Source organism: Heterodontus francisci, chromosome 26, assembly GCF_036365525.1.
Source record: "Heterodontus francisci isolate sHetFra1 chromosome 26, sHetFra1.hap1, whole genome shotgun sequence".
Lineage (NCBI taxonomy): Eukaryota > Metazoa > Chordata > Chondrichthyes > Heterodontiformes > Heterodontidae > Heterodontus > Heterodontus francisci.
Window position 1 is genome coordinate 10,836,955 of NC_090396.1, and position 19,559 is coordinate 10,856,513.

The 19,559-nt window shown below is 48.0% G+C and overlaps 1 protein-coding gene across 4 annotated transcripts in view; it reads left to right on the forward strand.

Moving 5' to 3' along the window:
* The first annotated feature begins 2,160 nt into the window (after positions 1-2,160).
* LOC137384172 (epsin-2-like) overlaps positions 2,161-19,559 on the forward strand; it is a 292,528-nt gene continuing 275,129 nt past the window's right edge. For 3 of the 4 annotated variants that reach the window (XM_068057792.1, XM_068057795.1, XM_068057791.1), the window contains exon 1: positions 2,162-2,432. Coding sequence is in view for 1 of the 4 variants with exons in the window: in XM_068057790.1 (XP_067913891.1) it covers positions 2,393-2,432 (40 nt within the window). In the remaining 3 variants the exon portion in view is untranslated. Of the gene's footprint in view, positions 2,433-19,559 lie in introns of all 4 variants that reach the window. The other variant, XM_068057790.1, reaches the window with a different exon arrangement.

Genomic DNA, 19,559 nt, shown 5'->3' on the forward strand with positions numbered 1-19,559 from the left:
AACATTGGAAAATCCTTGAAAAACTTGGATGTCCACCCAGGTTCCTGGCCATGGTGAAGCAGTTTCATGAAAATCAGTACGGACAAGTCAAGGGAAACAGTGACCTCTCGAGTCCATTCCATATCTCCAATGGTGTGAAGTAGAGATGTGCGCTGGCCCCAACCCTATTCACCATCTTTTTCAGCATGATGCTGCAGCTGGCAATGGAAGACCTTAAGAAGGATGTTTACATTCGCTTCCGGACTGAGGGAGGCCTTTTCAACCTCAGGCGTCTTCAGGCTCACACAAAGACACAAGTATAAATTCATCCGTGAGCTTCTTTTCGCCGATGACGGTGCCCTCCTGGCCCAAAGTCAGTCAGACCTGCAACGTATAACAACACATTTTTCCGAGGCAGCCCAACCCTTCGGATTAAAAATCAGTTTAAAGAAAACTGAACTCCTGCATCAGCCTGCACCCAAAGAAGAATATAGACCACCAAGCATTGTCATTGAGGGAAATGAGCTGAATGCGGTCAAGCAATTTACTTATTTGGGGACTGTCATCTCATTTGATGCCACCATGGACAAGGAAGAGGACAATAGGTTTTCAAAACCAAACCGTAGATTCAGCAGAGTCTACAAACGTGTGTGGAGCAATCACAGCCTCAGAGCACAGACCAAACTCAAAGTGTACAAAGCCATAGTCCTCACCACCCTTCTGTATGGTGCTGAGTCATGTGTTCTATACCGCCGTGATGTACACCTTCTAGAGCGCTTCCATCAGTGCTGCCTCCGCAACATCCTCAAGATCCGCTGGCAGGACCGCATCACAAACATTGAAGTCCTGGAAACAGCCAACATCACCAGCATCGAGGCCATCCTCCTGCAACGCCAACTGCGTTGGGCGGGTCACGTTGCCCAGATGGACGACTTTCGCCTCCCCAAGATCGTGTTGTATGGAGAGCTGACCACTGGTAATGGGAAGAGAGGGGCTCCATGCTAATGTTTCAGGGACTCCCTGAAGAAGTCCCTCTCTGTGTGCCACATCGACCATCGCCAGTGGGAAGCGCAGGCCTTAGATCATGATACCAGGAGATGCTGCATCAGGAGGGCTACAGACACCTTTGAGACTGAGTAAAGATCCAGCATGAAAGAGAAAAGGAGGAGAAGCATCGATCCAACTGCCCCCAGCAGCGACTACACCTTCTTGTACCCACTGTGGGAGAACCTGCCGGTCATGGATAGGCCTGACTAGCCACCAGCGGGCCTGCAACCAATGAGTACAACCTTCCCAAAATCTTTGTCCGCAAAGAAATGCCAAGAAGAGTTTCATAGTCACCATTACTGAGGCTGTTTTTTTTTAATTTGCAGATTTATTTAACTAAGTGAATTTGAATTCCCCAGCTGTCTTGGTTATATTTGAACTCATTGGTCACGACCTCTGGACTAGGAATATAACCCGTATGCTACCTTACCCAGTTTGACAGGGTTGATGCTGAGAGGCTGTTCCCCTGGCTGGAGACTCTGCAACCAGGGGTCATACTTTCAGATTAAGGGGTTGGCTGTTTCAGACTGAGATGAGGAGGAGTTTCTTCACCCAGAGGGTGGTGAATCTTTGGAATTGTCTACCCCAGAGGCTCAGTCATTGAGGATGTTCAAGACTGAGATCAATAGATTTTTGGGCACTATGGGAATTGAGGGGGATTTGGGGATAAGGCAGGAAGAGAGTGTTGAGATAGAATATCAGCAATGATCTGACTGAATGGCCGATAATGTTCAAGGGGCTGTATGGCCTATTCCTGCTCCTATTCCTTACGGGACGTCCGAAGATCATGAAAGGTGTGATAGAAATAGTAGGGTTTTTTCCTCTTTGCTGAGCTGCAAACTGCCTGTCAGATCTTGGCTTGTCTCTGAGAGTAGTGATGAGATATTCTGTAAATGTCAATCCAACTATCCTGACCATGTTATTATCCCCAGTGACCTGGGGAATCTTTATCCAGGCTGCCTTGTGCAACATTTAGAGCGGTGAGGAATTTACAAAAAAAACCCTGGGATTTGCTTGTGCTGGGTAATCAGAAGCAGCTCCTTCAGCAAGCATTCCCTGTGGTCCTCCAGTCAGCAGTGGGCCAAGCCTCTGAACTGGACTCGGCTCCCTTCCCCTGTCTCTCCAAGCAACCCTTTGCAGTGAAATGAACGGGCTGAGTTTTAGCAGCAGGAGGTGGGAGGAGACTGGCTGCACCGTCTCTCTATGAGATGGATGTGTGTGCGTCTCGCTGTAGCCACCCCTCCAAAAAGCAGAGGCAGAGCTGCAAATGAATCAGCGAGACAGGGAGTGGGATCAGAGCACCGAGTGAGAGCGGCTGGAAGCGGTCCCGGTCCCGGCTCCAGCCCCAGCCCCGGTGAGCAATCCGATGGGACGGTACACGGCTCTCCCCGGTGCTGCTGGATCAGGTGAGTGGATCTCAGCAATCCAGGACACAGGAGGACTCCAGCTTCACCAGCCTGGACAAGGTCATGACAAGTGGTGCTAGTGTTTGATGCAGTGATCATCCTCTCTGCAGGGGATGAGTTCAATCTGCTCCTTGAGTTCATATCACGGCCGGTATTTCGTATTTGTGAATGGGTTTTTTGGGGGAGGTGTGTGTGTGTGTGTGGCTGAGCGCTGGGATTACTCCGCTTTAATGCAGCAGACAGGCTGAGCTGCAATCCGAACCAATGCAGGAGAGGGGAAGGGGACAGAGCGAGAAAGAGCGAGAGTGAGGTAGGGGCAGGGCTGTGGGGAAAGAACAGGGTGGCGGGGGGGGGGGGGGGGGGACTAATTGGATAGCTCTTTTAAAGAGCTGGCAAAGGAACGATGGGCCGAATGGCCTCCTTCTGTGCTGTCTCATTGTATGATTCTACACAGAGTCCCTGATTACTTTGTCACTCTCTCCCTCTTCCATGCCAGTGTTTTCCCCTACAAGTATATATCCAATTCCCAATTACTACTGAATCTGCTTCCGACACCCATTCAGACAGCACAGTCCAGATCACAACAACTGGCTGCGTAAATAAAACTCTCCTCATCTCCCTCTGCTTCTTTTATCAATCACCTTAAATCTGTGTCCTCTGGTCACTGAGCCTCCTGCCACTGCAGACAGTTTCTCTATTTGGAACACTGCTATCAAATCTCCTCTTAACCTTCTCAGCTCAAAGGAAAACAACTGTGAATTTCTGTGATAAAGCGGTGGTGAAAAAATGGCTTGCTGGAGAGAATAGATTTAGAATATTTATTCCGATTAATCACACTCTATTGTCTGAGGCAGTGATTACTAGTGCCTGGATCTGAATTATTCTGAATTACTCTGAAGTGTTCATTAGAAAATTAACCTCTCTTTACCCTATCCACATATTGTTAAAAATCATATCGATGATGGTTTACTTCATACCAGCTCACTGGAGTTTTCATTTCATGTTCCCTCCAACAAGAATTTGAGGTTTGTTATTTTAAAGATTTTTAATGATTGAGGGGTGGTTGGTTTACGAGCTTCCTTTCTGAACATGTAAGTTTATTATGTATGATTTGTTCTACATGGAACAACCGAGATATTGCAGTGTCTATCTGTGTTAATGATATGGACTTCCAGAAGGTATTCAATAAGATTTCATATGAGATTATTAGCAAAAGTAAAAGTGCACATAATTGGAGGTAACCTTTTGATATGTGCTCAGAATTGGCCGAGGATTGGAGGCAGAGTGGGGATAACCAATGTGTACTCTGGCAGGAAATCACTAGTGGTGTTCCCCAGGGATCCATACTGGGGCCTCAGCTTTTCACCATCTTTATTAATGAAGTAGCAGAGTACAGTATCTCCAAGTTTGTTGATTACACTAAGTTAGGTTGTACAGTAAATAGTGTAGATGGAGCAGGAAGTTGCAAAGGGGCGTTGATAGATTAAGTGAGTGGACAAAACTGTGGCAGATGGAGTTCAACAACAACTTATATGTACATAGCGCCTTTAATATAATAAAACGTCCCAAGGAACTTTACAGGAGCATTATAAAACAAAGTATGACACTGAGTCACAAAAGGAGATATTAGGTCAGCCAACCAAAAGCTTGGTTAAAGAGGTAGGTTTTAAGGAGTGTCTTAAAGGAGGAACATGAGGTAAAGAGGTGGAGAGGTGTAGGGAGGGTATTCCAAAGCTTGGGCCTAGGCAGCTGAAAGCTGGGTAGGCGGTGGCGTAGTGGTATTATCACTGGACTAGTAACCCAGAGACCCAGGGTATTTCTCTGGGGACATGGGTACGAATCCCACCACAGCAGAAGGTGGAATTTGAATTTAATTAATAAATCTGGAATTAAAAGCTAGTCTAATGATGGCCATGAAACCATTGTCGATTGTTGTAAAAACCCATCTGGTTCACTAATGTCCTTTAGGGAAGGAAATCTGCTGTCCTTACCTGGTCTGGCCTACATGTGACTCCAGACCCACAGCAATGTGGTTAACTCTTACATGCCCTCTGAAATGGCCTAGAAAGCCACTCAGTTGTACCTAACCGCTACGAAGTCAATAAAAAAGAATGAAACCGGACGGACCACCTGGCATCGACCCAGGTACCGGAAACGACAATAGCAAACCCAGCCCTGTCGACCCTGTAAAGTCCTCCTTACTAACATCTGGGGGCTTGGCTTGTGCCAAAGTTGGGAGAGCTGTCCCACAGACTAGTCAAGCAACAGCCTGACATAGTCATACGGAATCATACCTTACAATGTCCCAGACACTGCCATCACCATCCCCGGGTATGTCCTGTCCCACCGGCAGGACAGACCCACCAGAGGTGGTGGCACAGTGGTATACAGTAGGGAGCAAGTAGCCCTGGGAGTCCTCAACATTGACTCCAGACCCCATGAAGTCTCATGGCATCAGGTCAAACATGGGCAAGGTAACCTCCTACTGATTACCACCTACCGCACTCCCTCAGCTGATGACTCAGTACTCCTCCATGTTGAACACCACTTGGAGGAAGCACTGAGGGTGGCAAGGGCACAAAATGTACTCTGGGTGGGGGACTTCAATGTCCATCACCAAGAGTGGCTCGGTAGCACCACTACTGACCGAGCTGGCCGAGTCCCAAAGGACATAGCTGCTAGACTGGGTATGCGGCAGGTAGTGGGGGAACCAACACGAGGGAAAAATATACTTGACCTCGTCCTCACCAATCTGCCTGCCGCAGATGCTTCTGTCCATGACAGTATTGGTAGGAGTGACCACCGCACAGTCCTTGTGGAGACGAAGTCCCGTCTTCACATTGAGGATACCCTCCATCATGTTGTGTGGCACTATCACCGTGCTAAATGGGATAGATTTCAAACAGATCTAGCAATGCAAAACTGGGCATCCATGAGGTGCTGTGGGCCATCAGCAGCAGCAGAATTGTACACAATCACAATCTGTAACCTCATGGCCCGGCATATCCCCCACTCTACCATTACCATCAAGCCAGGAGACCAACCCGGGTTCAATGAAGAGTGCAGGAGGGCATGCCAGGAGCAGCACCAAGCATACTTAAAAATGAGGTGTCCACCTGGTGAAGCTACAGCACAGGACTATCTGCGTGCCAAACTGCGTAAGCAGCATGCGATAGACAGAGCTAAGCAATCCCATAACCAACGGATCAGATCTAAGCTCTGCAGTCCTGCCACATCCAGCCGTGAATGGTGGTGGACAATTAAACAACTAACTGGAGGAGGTGGCTCCACAAATATCCACATCCTCAATGATGGGGGAGCCCAGCACATCAGTGCGAAAGATAAGGCTGAAGCATTTGCAGCAATCTTCAGCCAGAAGTGCCAAGTTGATGATCCATCTCGGCCTCCTCCTCGGCCTCGGTCCCCAGCATCGCAGATGCCAGTCTTCAGCCAATTCGATTCACTCCGCGTGATATCAAGAAACGACTGAAGGCACTGGATACTGCAAAAGCTATGGGCCCTGACAATATTCCGGCAATAGTACTGAAGACCTGTGCTCCAGAACTTGCCGCGCCCCTAGCCAAGCTGTTCCAGTACAGCTACAACACTGGCATCTACCCTGCAATGTGAAAAATTGCCCAGGTATGTCCTGTACACAAAAAGCAGGACAAGTCCAACCCGGCCAATTACCGCCCCATCAGCCTACTCTCAATCATCAGTAAAGTGATGGAAGGTGTCATCAACAGTGCCATCAAGCAGCTCTTGCTTAGCAATAACCTGCTCAGTGACGCTCCGTTTGGGTTCCGCCAGGGCCACTCAGCTCCTGACCTCATTACAGCCTTGGTTCAAAGATGGACAAAAGAGCTGTACTCAAGAGATGAGGTGAGAGGAACTGCCCTTGACATCAAAGCAGCATTTGACCGAGTATGGCATCAAGGAGCCCTCACAAAACTGGAGTCAATGGGAATCAGGGGGAAAACCCTCCGCTGGCTGGAATCATATCTAGCTCAAAGGAAGATGGTTGTGGTTGTTGGAGGTCAATCATCTAAGCTCCAGGATATCACTGCAGGAGTTCCTCAGGGTAGTGTCCTAGGCCCAACCATCTTCAGCTGCTTCATCAATGACCGTCCTTCAATCATACGGTCAGAAGTGGGGATGTTCGCTGATGATTGCACAATGTTCAGCACCATTCGTAACTCCTCAGATACTGAAGCAGTCCGTGTGGAAATGCAGCAAGACCTGGACAATATCCAGGCTTGGGCTGATAAGTGGCAAGTAACATTCGCGCCACACAAGTGCCAGGCAATGACCATCTCCAACAAGAGAGAATCTAACCATCTCCCCTTGACATTCAATGGCATTATCATCGCTGAATCCCCCACTATCAACATCCTAGGGGCTACCATTGACCAGAAACTGAACTGGAGTAGCCATATAAATACCGTGGCTACAAGAGCAGATCAGAGGCTAGGAATCCTGAGGCAAGTAACTCATCTCCTGACTCCCCAAAGCCTGTCCACCATCTACAAGGCACAAGTCAGGAGTGTGATGGAATACTCTCCACTTGCCTGGATGGGTGCAGCTCCAACAACACTCAAGGAGCTCGACATCATCCAGGACAAAGCAGCCCACTTGATTGGCACACCATCTACAAACATTCACTCCCTCCACCACCGACGCACAGTGACAGCAGTGTGTACCATCTACAAGATGCACTGCAGCAATGCACCAAGGCTCCTTAGACAGCACCTTCCAACTCGCGACCTCTACCAACTAGAAGGACAAGGGCAGCAAATACATGGGAACACCACCACCTGCAAGTTCCCCTCCAAGTCACAGACCATGCTGACTTGGAACTGTATCGCCGTTCCTTCACTGTCGCTGGGTCAAAATCCTGGAGCTCCCTTCCTAACAGCACTGTGGGTGTACCTACCCCACATGGACTGCAGCGGTTCAAGAAGGAAGCTCACCACCACCTTCTCAAGGGCAATTAGGGAAGGGCAATAAATGCTGGCCTAGCCAGTGACGCCCACATTCCAGGAATGAATTTAAAAAAAAAGGCACAGCCACCAATGGTGGAGCAGTTAAAATCAGGGATGTACAAGAGGCTAGAATTAGAGAAGCAGAGATATCGTGGAGGGATTGTGGGCCTGGAGGAGGTTACAGCAGTTTAGCAACTATGAGGCCATCCACTTTGGACTCAAGAAAGATAAATCAAAATATTTTCTCAATGGTGAGAAGTTCAGTACAGTGGAGGAACAGAGATTTGAGTCACTGGACAGTGATAAAAACAATTTAAAAGGCTGTTGGAATATTGGGCTTTATCTCAAGGGGATGAAATACAAAGGGGAGGAAGTGATGTTACAGTTGTGTTCAGAGCTCTGGTGAGACCATACCTGGAGTACTGCATTCAGTTTTGGACATGTCACCTCAGGATATATACACTGAGTTAGGCTGATCAGGGATGAGTTTAGGAAACACCTTTTCACACACATGGTAATGGAGATCTGGAATTCTCTCCCCAAAAGGCTGTGGATGCAGAGGAGGCAAACTCCTCCTGCGGTGTCACACCCTAACTCTCCTGCTGTGTCCACCCTAACTCTCCTGCTGTGTCCACCCTAACCCTCCTGCTGTGTCCCACCCTAACCCTCCTGCTGTGTCCCACCCTAACCCTCCTGCTGTGTCCACCCTAACTCTCCTGCTGTGTCCACCCTAACCCTCCTGCTGTGTCCCACCCTAACCCTCCTGCTGTGTCCCACCCTAACCCTCCTGCTGTGTCCACCCTAACTCTCCTGCTGTGTCCACCCTAACCCTCCTGCTGTGTCCCACCCTAACCCTCCTGCTGTGTCCACCCCTTACCCTCCTGCTGTGTCCACCCTAACCCTCCTGCTGTGTCCCACCCTAACCCTCCTGCTGTGTCCACCCTAACCCTCCTGCTGTGTCCACCCTAATCCTCCTGCTGTGTCCACCCTAACCCACCTGCTGTGTCACACCCTAAACCTCCTGCTGTGTCCCACCCTAACCCTCCTGCTGTGTCCCACACTAACCCTCCTGCTGTGTCCACCCTAACTCTCCTGCTGTGTCCACCCTAATCCTCCTGCTGTATCCACCCTAACCCTCCTGCTGTGTCCACCCCTAACCCTCCTGCTGTGTCCCACCCTAACTCTCCTGCTGTGTCCACCCTAACCCTCCTGCTGTGTCCACCCTAACCCTCCTGCTGTGTCCACCCTAATCCTCCTGCTGTATCCACCCTAACCCTCCTGCTGTGTCCACCCCTAACCCTCCTGCTGTGTCCCACCCTAACTCTCCTGCTGTGTCCACCCTAACCCTCCTGCTGTGTCCACCCTAACCCTCCTGCTGTGTCCACCCCTAACCCACCTGCTGTGTCCACCCTAACCCTCCTGCTGTGTCCACCCCTAACCCACCTGCTGTGTCCAACCTAACCCTCCTGCTGTGTCCACCCTAATCCTCCTACTGTGTCCACCCTATCCCAACTGCTGTGTCCACCCTAACCCTCCTGCTGTGTCCACCCTAACCCTCCTACTGTGTCCCACCCTAACCCTCCTGTTGTGTCCCACCTTAATCCTCCTGCTGTGTCCACCCTAACCCTCCTGCTGAGTCCCACCCTAACCCTCCTGCTGTGTCCACCCTAATCCTCCTGCTGTGTCCACCCTAACCCTCCTGCTGTGTCCACCCTAACCCTCCTGCTGTGTACCCCTAACCCTCCTGCTGTGTCCAGCCTAATCCTCCTGCTGCGTCCACCCTAACCCCCCTGCTGTGTCCACCCTAATCCTCCTGCTGTGTCCACCCTAACCCTCCTGCTGTGTCCACCCTAACCCTCCTGCTGTGTACCCCTAACCCTCCTGCTGTGTCCAGCCTAATCCTCCTGCTGTGTCCACCCTAACCCTCCTGCTGAGTCCCACCCTAACCCTCCTGCTGTGTCCACCCTAATCCTCCTGCTGTGTCCACCCTAACCCTCCTGCTGTGTCCACCCTAACCCTCCTGCTGTGTACCCCTAACCCTCCTGCTGTGTCCAGCCTAATCCTCCTGCTGTGTCCACCCTAATCCTCCTGCTGTGTCCCACCCTAATCCTCCTGCTGTGTCCAACCTAACCCTCCTGCTGTGTCCACCCTAACCCTCCTACTGTGTCCACCCTAACCCTCCTGCTTGTTCCACCCTAACCCTCCTGCTGTGTCCCACCCTAATCCTCCTGCTGTGTCCCACCCTAATCCTCCTGCTGTGTCCACCCTAACCCTCCTGCTGTGTCCACCCTAACCCTCCTGCTGTGTCCCACCCTAACCCTCCTGCTGTGTCCCACCCTAATCCTCCTGCTGTGTCCCACCCTAATCCTCCTGCTGTGTCCACCCTAACCCTCCTGCTGTGTCCCACCCTAACCCTCCTGCCATGTCCACCCTAACCCTCCTGCTTGTCCCACCCTAACCCTCCTGCTGTGTCCCACCCTAATCCTCCTGCTGTGTCCCACCCTAACCCTCCTGCTGTGTCCACCCTAACCCTCCTGCTGTGTCCCACCCTAATCCTCCTGCTGTGTCCCAACCTAACCCTCCTGCTGTGTCCACCCTAACCCTCCTACTGTGTCCACCCTAACCCTCCTGCTTGTCCCACCCTAACCCTCCTACTGTGTCCCACCCTAACCCTCCTGCTGTGTCCACCCTAACCCTCCTGCTGTGTCCCACCCTAACCCTCCTGCTTGTCCCACCCTAACCCTCCTGCTGTGTCCACCCTAACCCTCCTGCTGTGTCCCACCCTAACCCTCCTGCTGTGTCCACCCTAACCCTCCTGCTGTGTCCCACCCTAACCCTCCTGCTTGTCCCACCCTAACCCTCCTGCTGTGTCCACCCTAACCCTCCTGCTGTGTCCCACCCTAACCCTCCTGCTTGTCCCACCCTAACCCTCCTGCTGTGTCCACCCTAACCCTCCTGCTTGTCCCACCCTAACCCTCCTGCTGTGTCCAACCTAACCCTCCTGCTGTGTCCCACCCTAACCCTCCTGCTTGTCCCACCCTAACCCTCCTGCTGTGTCCCACCCTAATCCTCCTGCTGTGTCCCACCCTAACCCTCCTGCTTGTCCCACCCTAACCCTCCTGCTGTGTCCAACCTAACCCTCCTGCTGTGTCCCACCCTAACCCTCCTGCTGTTTCCCACCCTAACCCTCCTGCTTGTCCCACCCTAACCCTCCTGCTGTGTCCAACCTAACCCTCCTGCTGTGTCCCACCCTAACCCTCCTGCTGTGTCCCACCCTAACCCTCCTGCTTGTCCCACCCTAACCCTCCTGCTGTGTCCCACCCTAACCCTCCTGCTGTGTCCCATCCTAACCCTCCTGCTTGTCCCACCCTAACCCTCCTGCTGTGTCCAACCTAACCCTCCTGCTGTGTCCACCCTAACCCTCCTGCTGTGTAATCCACAGTAATGAATGTAATTTACACTGCACAACACAACTTTGCCCCAAATAGCTCTGTACAATGTAGTGGTCAATGGTGATGGCAGTTGTCATGTCGGGGAGGAGGCAGTGTAACGCTTGTTATCTTTGTCCTCTGACTGCTTACTGTCACTAACTCATTGAGAACCATCTAGTGTAAAACTGTGTGGTTTCTGGATCATTCTGCAGTGGATACCCCGGGGAAATGACACAGGTGACATTCACGCCATTGCTCCCAGGTTTCCACTGATCAGCTGGTTACAACGAATGATCAGTAAACACCCATCCCTGTCCCCCTCTAAACCACAATTCCATCCTTTGATCAATAGCAGTATGAGCACTAGGCCTGTTGCACCAACATACCAAAGTGTGTGAATCTGTATTCATCCCCTCCAAAGGCTTTCACAGCACTGACAGTGCCAGCTGTGGCTCAGCTTGTGCTGCCTTGCATTGCCTGAGGTCCCACTCAAGACACCTGAGCACACAGTCCAGACTGACACCCCTGTGTGGTACTGAGGGAGTACTGCACTCTCGGTGTTTTTTTGGATATGACATTAAACTGAGGCTCCAGCTGGCCTCTTGAATGGATGTAAAAGATCCCATGGCACTAGTCAATGAGAAAGGGAGTCTTGGCGAACATTCATCCGTCAACAGACACCGATAGCAACACATTAATTGGTCCTTTATTTCACTGCTGTTTGCCATTGAAATTTTCGATACTAAGATTCATTTTTGATACATTTAGATATCAAAGGATGTGGAGTGCTACCCAGTACCCCAATGTTATACAGTGATAGACCTGTACCCACCAGTACTGTACCCCAGTGTTAGACAGTGATAGACCTGTACCCACCAGTACTGTACCCCAATGTTATACAGTGATAGACCTGTACCCACCAGTACTGTACCCCAATGTTATACAGTGATAGACCTGTACCCACCAGTACTGTACCCCAGTGTTAGACAGTGATAGACCTGTACCCATCAGTACTGTACCCCAATGTTATACATAGACCTGTACCCACCAGTACTGTACCCCAGTGTTAGACAGTGATAGACCTGTACCCACCAATACTGTACCCCAATGTTATACATAGACCTGTACCCACCAGTACTGTACTCCAATGTTATACAGTGATAGACCTGTACCCACCAGTACTGTACCCCAATGTTATACAGTGATAGACCTGTACCCACCAGTACTGTACCCCAGTGTTAGACAGTGATAGACCTGTACCCACCAGTACTGTACCCCAATGTTATACAGTGATAGACCTGTACCCACCAGTACTGTACCCCAATGTTATACAGTGATAGACCTGTACCCACCAGTACTGTACCCCAGTGTTAGACAGTGATAGACCTGTACCCACCAGTACTGTACCCCAATGTTATACAGTGATAGACCTGTGCCCACCAGTACTGTACCCCAATGTTATACAGTGATAGACCTGTACCCACCAGTACTGTACCCCAGTGTTAGACAGTGATAGACCTGTACCCACCAGTATTGTACCCCAATGTTATACAGTGATAGACCTGTACACACCAGTGCTATACCCCAGTGTTAGACAGTGACAGACCTGTCCCCACCAGTGCTATACCCCAGTGTTAGACAGTGACAGACCTGTCCCCACCAGTGCTATACCCCAGTGTTAGACAGTGACAGACCTGTACCCACCAGTGCTATACCCCAGTGTTAGACAGTGACAGACCTGTACCCACCAGTACTGTGCCCCACTGTTTACGCTGTATCTCACACATGCTGTACCTGCTCTGGGAGTGTTTGATACTGACGCTGGGTTTCTGAAATGCCGTTGTCCTAGTCTCAAATACTGACTCCCTCACCTTGACAAACACAAGATTCCTTGCAGGTAAAATAGAATTCAAATAGAATATTCCCCGTGGATGGTTGTTATGTGATAAATATCTCTAATGATCCTCCATTCACTAGAACTCAAATTCATTTCTAACTGAAAGCATCAATACTAACCCTCTCTATAATTCCCTCTTCTCATCAGTTAGACAGTCTGCTCTTTATTTCAAGAAATTTTAATAACAAACTTGAACGCATCCTAAGATCCACCAGGGTAAGTGCTGCTAATGATGACAGCAGTCAGCACACGCCATTCACTTCCATTGCACTGCACAAAGCTGTTGTGATGAGGACATAAGGAATCTGCAAGGGGATATAGATAGGTTGAGTGAGTGGGCAAAAACTTGGCAGATGGAGTTTCATGTAGGAAAGTGTAAGGTAGGAAGAATCAAAAGGCAGACTATTATTTAAATGGAGAGAGACTTCAAAAAAGTGCAGCGCAGAGGGATCTGAGTGTTCTTGTGCATGAAACACAAAAAGTTAGCATGCGGGTGCAGCAAGTAATTAAGAAGGTAAATGGAATTTTGGCCTTTATTGGTAGGGGGTTGGAGTTTAAAAATAGGGAAGTCTTGTTACAACTGTACAGGGTGTTGGTATGGCTGCACCTGGAATACTGTGTACAGTTTTGGTCCCCGTATATAAGAAAGGATATACTGGCATTGGAAGCAGTTTAAAAGATATTCACTGGGCTGATTCCTATATTAAATATATTCAGGAAAGAGTAGGATATAATTCTTAAGCTAATGGGATCAAGGGATACAGGGAGAAAGCAGGAACAGGGTACTGTGTTTGGATGCTCAGCCATGATTGTATTGAATGGCGGAGCAGGCTAGAAGGGCCAAATGGCCTACTCCTATTTTTTTACGTTTCTATGTTTCTATTTCCCTTGAGATCGCAGGGAGCTGGTCATTGTCCAGTAAAGCCCACACTTCAAATCCTTACTGTTAATAAATTCATCTTACTCAAAAAATACACACACCGATTTTGATGGAAACCACGTATAGGTTTGATGGGCTATAACACAACATTAACGTTCCCTAGTGTGTTAATAACTCTTCCAGAGAGCCAGCACAGGACTGATGGGCTGAATGGCCTGCTTGTGTGCTATGGACCTATGTGCTTCCACTGTTTGATTTCAGGCTCTTTGGGGTCTACCAGCAGGTGTGTTGTTCACCTAGCAGATCAGATATTGTCAGTTATTCACCACCAGTGCAGTCTCTTCACAACCTGTTTGGCTGTGTGAGTTGTCTATGGTGGTCTGTTCACATCACAAATCCGTTTCAGAAAAGTCTCTCCAGCCTTATTCAGTAATGTACTGATTTTGCAGAATCTAAGAAACATTTCTTTTAGTCCATTCTTGGGATGTGGCAAGCCCAGTATTTATTGCCCATTGTTTGTGGCCCTTGAGAAGGTGGTGATGAGGAACTCTTCATCTCCATCAGTATTCCTTCACTGTCACTGGGTCAAAATCCTGGAATTCCCTTCCTAACAGCACTGTGGGTGTACCTACCTCACATGGACTGCAGTGGTTCAAGAAGGCAGCTCACCACCACCTTCTCAAGGGCAATTAGAGATGGGCAATAAATGCTGGCCTGGCCAGTGATGCCCACATCCCATGAACAAATAAAAAAAGTCAAAAATGAGGTTAGAAGAAGGAAAGAGGAGTTGAGGGATATGATGGGTAGGTGAGGTTGGGGGATATGGGGAGAAGATGCGGCTGGGCTTAATGGCCTTTAATTGTTCTCATCGTTTTTCCATAATGAAAGTATTTACATATTTGCGTCTTAATGTATTGTTTGTCTGCTGGTGTACATTAGATCATTGAGCTGCTTTCCATGTCTCCCTGTTGACCAGCTGTACCCTGGAAGTCCACTGTAGTTCTAGGAGCAAGGCAGTGACATTGTGTTGTGAGACCGTTACGAGGGTAAAGGGACACTTTGTACGCAATGATGTCATGGTGCAACAGGATGTCTATTTGCCTGATAAAATCAAAAAGGCCAGTGAGAAAAGGTCTTCCTCTCTGCTGGTTTAAACTGATATGTCCACTGGATGCAGGAGACTTGTGCAATGGGAGCAGGCAGCGGAAGTGCAGAGTAAAAGAAAAAGCTCGCATTTATATAGTACCTTTTACATCCTCAGGATGTCCCCCAAAACACTGCACAGTTGTGATGTGGGCAAACACGACAGCTGATCTGCATAGCAACAAGGCCCTCAATTCACATCTTCACATTGAGGGTACGCTCCATTGTATTGTGTGGCGCTACCACCATGCTAAGAGGGATATTCCTGCTCGGTACCATCACCTACTGATTGGTGATTGAGCCTGGGCTGTTCCTGCCCTGTATTGTCACTGAGTCACTGGATAAACTTGCTGAGGTCCCAGAGAAGCTGCACAGTTTGGGCATTCATTGAAGCTAATTTCTGTAGATTGACTTTGTGAGTCTGGCGTTATCTGTTATTATTACATTCAAAGCAATCATATTTAATTTCCTTTTGTAGTTAATAACTTCTAAAAATAGATACATTCCTGAACGGCTAGCCCATCATTATGACACAAATGACTTGACACCACATAGAATACAAGGCTTGATTGTGGCTCACTTAGTGATAAACACTTTCTGCAATTACCCTTTCACATGGCTCCTGTGACTTAAAGAAAGATAGTCTTACATTTATATAGTTCCTTTCACCACCTCCGGATGTCCTATCGTGCTTTTGAAGTGTACTCACTGTTGAAATGTGGCAATCAATTACACACAGTAAGCTCGCACAAGTAGCAATGTGATAATGACCAGACCATCTGCTTTATTGATGTTGGCTGAGTGATAAATATTGGCCAGAAAGGACACTAGGCAGAACTCCTCTATACTTCTTTGAATAGTGCCATAGGAACATAGCAACAGAAGTAGACCATTTAGCCCCTCAAGCCTGTTCTGATATTTAGCTATGGGATCATGGCTGATCTGAGACCCAGCTGCCTTTTCCTATTGGGTCTTTTACATCCACCTGAGAGGGCAGACAGAGCCTCGTTTTTAACATCTCATATGAAAGATGGCATCTCTGATAGCACAGCACCCCCTGAGTACTGCACTAGAGCGTCCACCTTGATTTTGTACTCAGGTCCCTGGAGTGGTCCTTGAACCACGACCTTCCAACTCTAGTGAGAGTGTGAACACCGATCTGCAGCTGACAATCCAGTGGGTAAGTGTACCTCATTGTGTGGTACTAAACCGTATTGCCAAGGAGTGCCTTATCCTGAATTTCCAGCTTGTGAGCTGAATATCCTGCATGGGGTAGTGAGAGAGTAGGGGACGGTGGTGAGGAGTGGGCTGGGGGCAACAATTTGCCTCTGAGGGGGTCTGGGAGCAAAGAAAACAAAATTCAGCCAGACATTTTCTTTTGTTGTTCTTGGGATGAGGTTGACACGAACTGGGCATGATTATTGCTCATCTGTGGTCATTAAGAGTCAGCAGTGTAGTGTGAGACTAGAGTCACATGTAGACCAAACTTGGTAAGGACAGCAGTTTCCCTTCACAGATGTGTTTTTATAAACAAAACACATGGAAACTTTCTTTTTTTCTAATGCCAGCCCACGAATCAGCATATTTATGAAATTCAGTTTCACAGTTTACCATGGAGGAGTTGGAACTCTTGTTTTTGTACCTAGCACTATTGTTACTAGTCTAGTACCATAAGCCCGACACATCTGTACTCTTTGTCCAAAAATGTTGGTCAGCTTTTATTCAGATGTATTTTCAGGGTGACTGTGCCTGCACCCCGAATCCTCTATTCCCTTCTCCCCTGAGTCTGCATCACGGCTCCCACTAGTCTTTGGAAATAAGAGCCTAAATAAGAGGAACAGAGAGATGCGGGGTGGGGTACAGGTACACAAATCACTAAAAATAGCGACATAGGTTATTAAGACCATAAAAAAAACAAAGTACTAGGATTTATTGCTGGAGCAGTGGAATTGAAAAGAAACGAAGTTACGTTAAACACTCCACGTCCACCATATCGAACCCTTTCATAATCTTAATGACCTCTTGTCTTCTCTTTTCGAGAGAAAAGAGCCCCAGCCTGCCCAATCTTTCCTAATGGCTTTAACCTCTCAGTTCTGGTAACATCCTTGTGAATATTCGTTACAGTTTCACACACTATATCCTTTTTATAATATGGAGACTTCAAGGCAAGATTTTTACTCACTCAAAACCGTTCACTAACAGAGAGTTAAAATGGGGCCCCTATAGAACTTTTCAAGTGTGCTCTGACCAAGGTTCTATACAAGTTTAACATAACTTCTCTACTTTTCATTTTAGCCCTTTAGAAATAAAGCCTAGTGCTTTGTTTACAGGTTTTCTGGACTTATTAGCCTACGTCAGTGTGTTTAGTGATTTGTGAATCTATATTTACAAATCCCTTTGCTCCTCTACCTATTTCCTTTCTCATGGTCTGTGCCCTTCTTATTCCTCCTACCAAAATGAACCAGCTTACACTTCTCAATGTTGAATTCATTTATCCTTTTATCCACTCACTTTGCAAGGTCTGTTTTGCTTCCTGCATTTTGGTGCCGTCCTCCACATTATATTGTCAATTTGGTACCGTCTGCAAATTGTGACACTGTGCTTCCAATTCCTGAGTCCAAATCAATAACTAGGGTCAGTGACCTGTATTTTCTCAACACCAAACCTAACGCTGTGCCTCTTTTTAAAGACTGGCTTTGATTTAGTGAAGTTTCAGTCCTCTGATGCTGCTCTCATTTCTGATAGTTCCCTAAAGATAGTGTCAAATGATGTTTTTACCAGCCAATGTTTTACATGCCCTTATATTAGAAAATTACAATACATGGTAGAGCACAACAGGCTCCCAGAGAAGGGAGTTGATTTGAAGCCAGTTGACGCTTTGAAAAGGAATCTGGGTCACTATCTGATGATTGCGGGTTAGAGTCATATTAACAATGCTGCTCGAGTATTTTGTTCACAAGATAATTTTAGTAGTCCCATAGGGAGCCTTGTTTGAATGGAGTGTGGACTGAAGAATCAGTGTGACTGGGGAGGGGGATATAGAAGGGGAGTCCATGAGGGAAACTTAGGACTGGTGAGTCAAATGGCCTTTTCTCACTCTGGATTTTCTTCCGTTTTTATACAGAGAGCCCTTAAATCCAGCAATTAGCCTTGTCCACAAGCATCAACTTGCCTGGATGGGTGCAGCTCCAACAACACTCAAGAAGCTCAACACCATCCAGGACAAAGCAGCCCACTTGATTGGCACCCCATCTACAAACATTCACTCCCTCCACCATTGACATGAAGTGGCAGCAGTGTGTACCATCTACAAGATGCACTGCAGCAACTCACCAAGACTCCTTCGATAGCCCCTTCCAAACCCATGACCTCTACCACCTAGAAGGACGAGGGCAGCAGATACATGGGAACACCACCACCTGCAAGTTCCCCTCCAAGTCACACACCATCCTGACTTGGAACTATATCGCCGTTCCTTCACTGTCGCTGGGTCAAAATCCTGGAACTCCCTTCCTAACAGCACTGTGGGTGTACCTACCCCACATGGACTGCAGCGGTTCAAGAAGGCAGCTCACCACCACCTTCTCAAGGGCAATTACAGATGGTCAATAAATGCTGGCCTGGCCAGCGACGCCCACATCCCAACGAAAGAATAATAAAAATGTAAACATGGAGGCGATGAAGGAGAAACTATCTCCCAGTTTTAGTATTGGGACGCAGAGCGCACCAACTTTGTAGAAGCTAAGTCAGACACAGATACTGACACCTGATGCCCATGCTCGAATCCGAGTAGGCGGGGCAAACTAGGTTAGTGACCCGCTAAACCGGGTGAACACTGTGAAGACATTAAAACGGGAAATAGGCAAGAGTGGGAATTTGGGGTAGCGGGAGGAGGAGGTGTTAAATAACTTAAATCAAGGGACAACAGCAAAGGAATGATACTTTTTTTAAAATGCAGAACTATACAGTTGTTACAGTTAATTATGGGGATAAATCATTGAAAATAACATGTATGAGGTCAGATAAATACCAAACCATCAACTTTAAGTAAATAGACCTAATCAGATACATTTATTAAACTGTGTGGTACAAGAAAGTAAATAAGTATTTTTGGAGACTCAGTTAGCACTCCACAGAGACAGGCAGACAATTAGGGCAATTCATACCCTACTTTGGGGCCATTTGGCACAACTACTGGTATTTTCCCCCGAGCAATCGATTCCCCCCACAACCACAAAACACAAGAAATAGGAGCAGAAGCAGACTATATGGCTCATCGAGTCTGCTGCGCCATTCAAAACGATCCTGGCTGCTCTTAGGATTCGACTCCACTTTCCCACCCGCTCCCCATATACCTTGATTCCCTGTGATCAAAAATCTTTCTGTCCCAGCCTTAAATATATTCAACAATGTAGTATCCACAACCCTCTGGGGTAGAGAATTCCAAAGATTCACAACCCTCTAAGTGAAATAATTTCTCCTCATCTCAGTCCTAAATGATCGACCCCTTATCCTGAGACTGTGCCCCCGCGTTCTAGATTCCCCGACCAGCGGAAATAATCACTGTGTCTACCCTATCCAGCCCCTTTAGAATCTTGTATGTTTAATGAAATCACCTTTCATTCCTCGAAACTCCAGAGAATATAGGCCCAATTTACTCAGCTTCTTTTCATAGGACAACCCCCTCATCCCAGGGACCAATTTAGTGAACCTTCGCTGCACCACCTCTAATGCAAGTATATCCTTTCTTAAATGTGGAGATCAAAACTGCACACATTACTCCAGATATGGTCT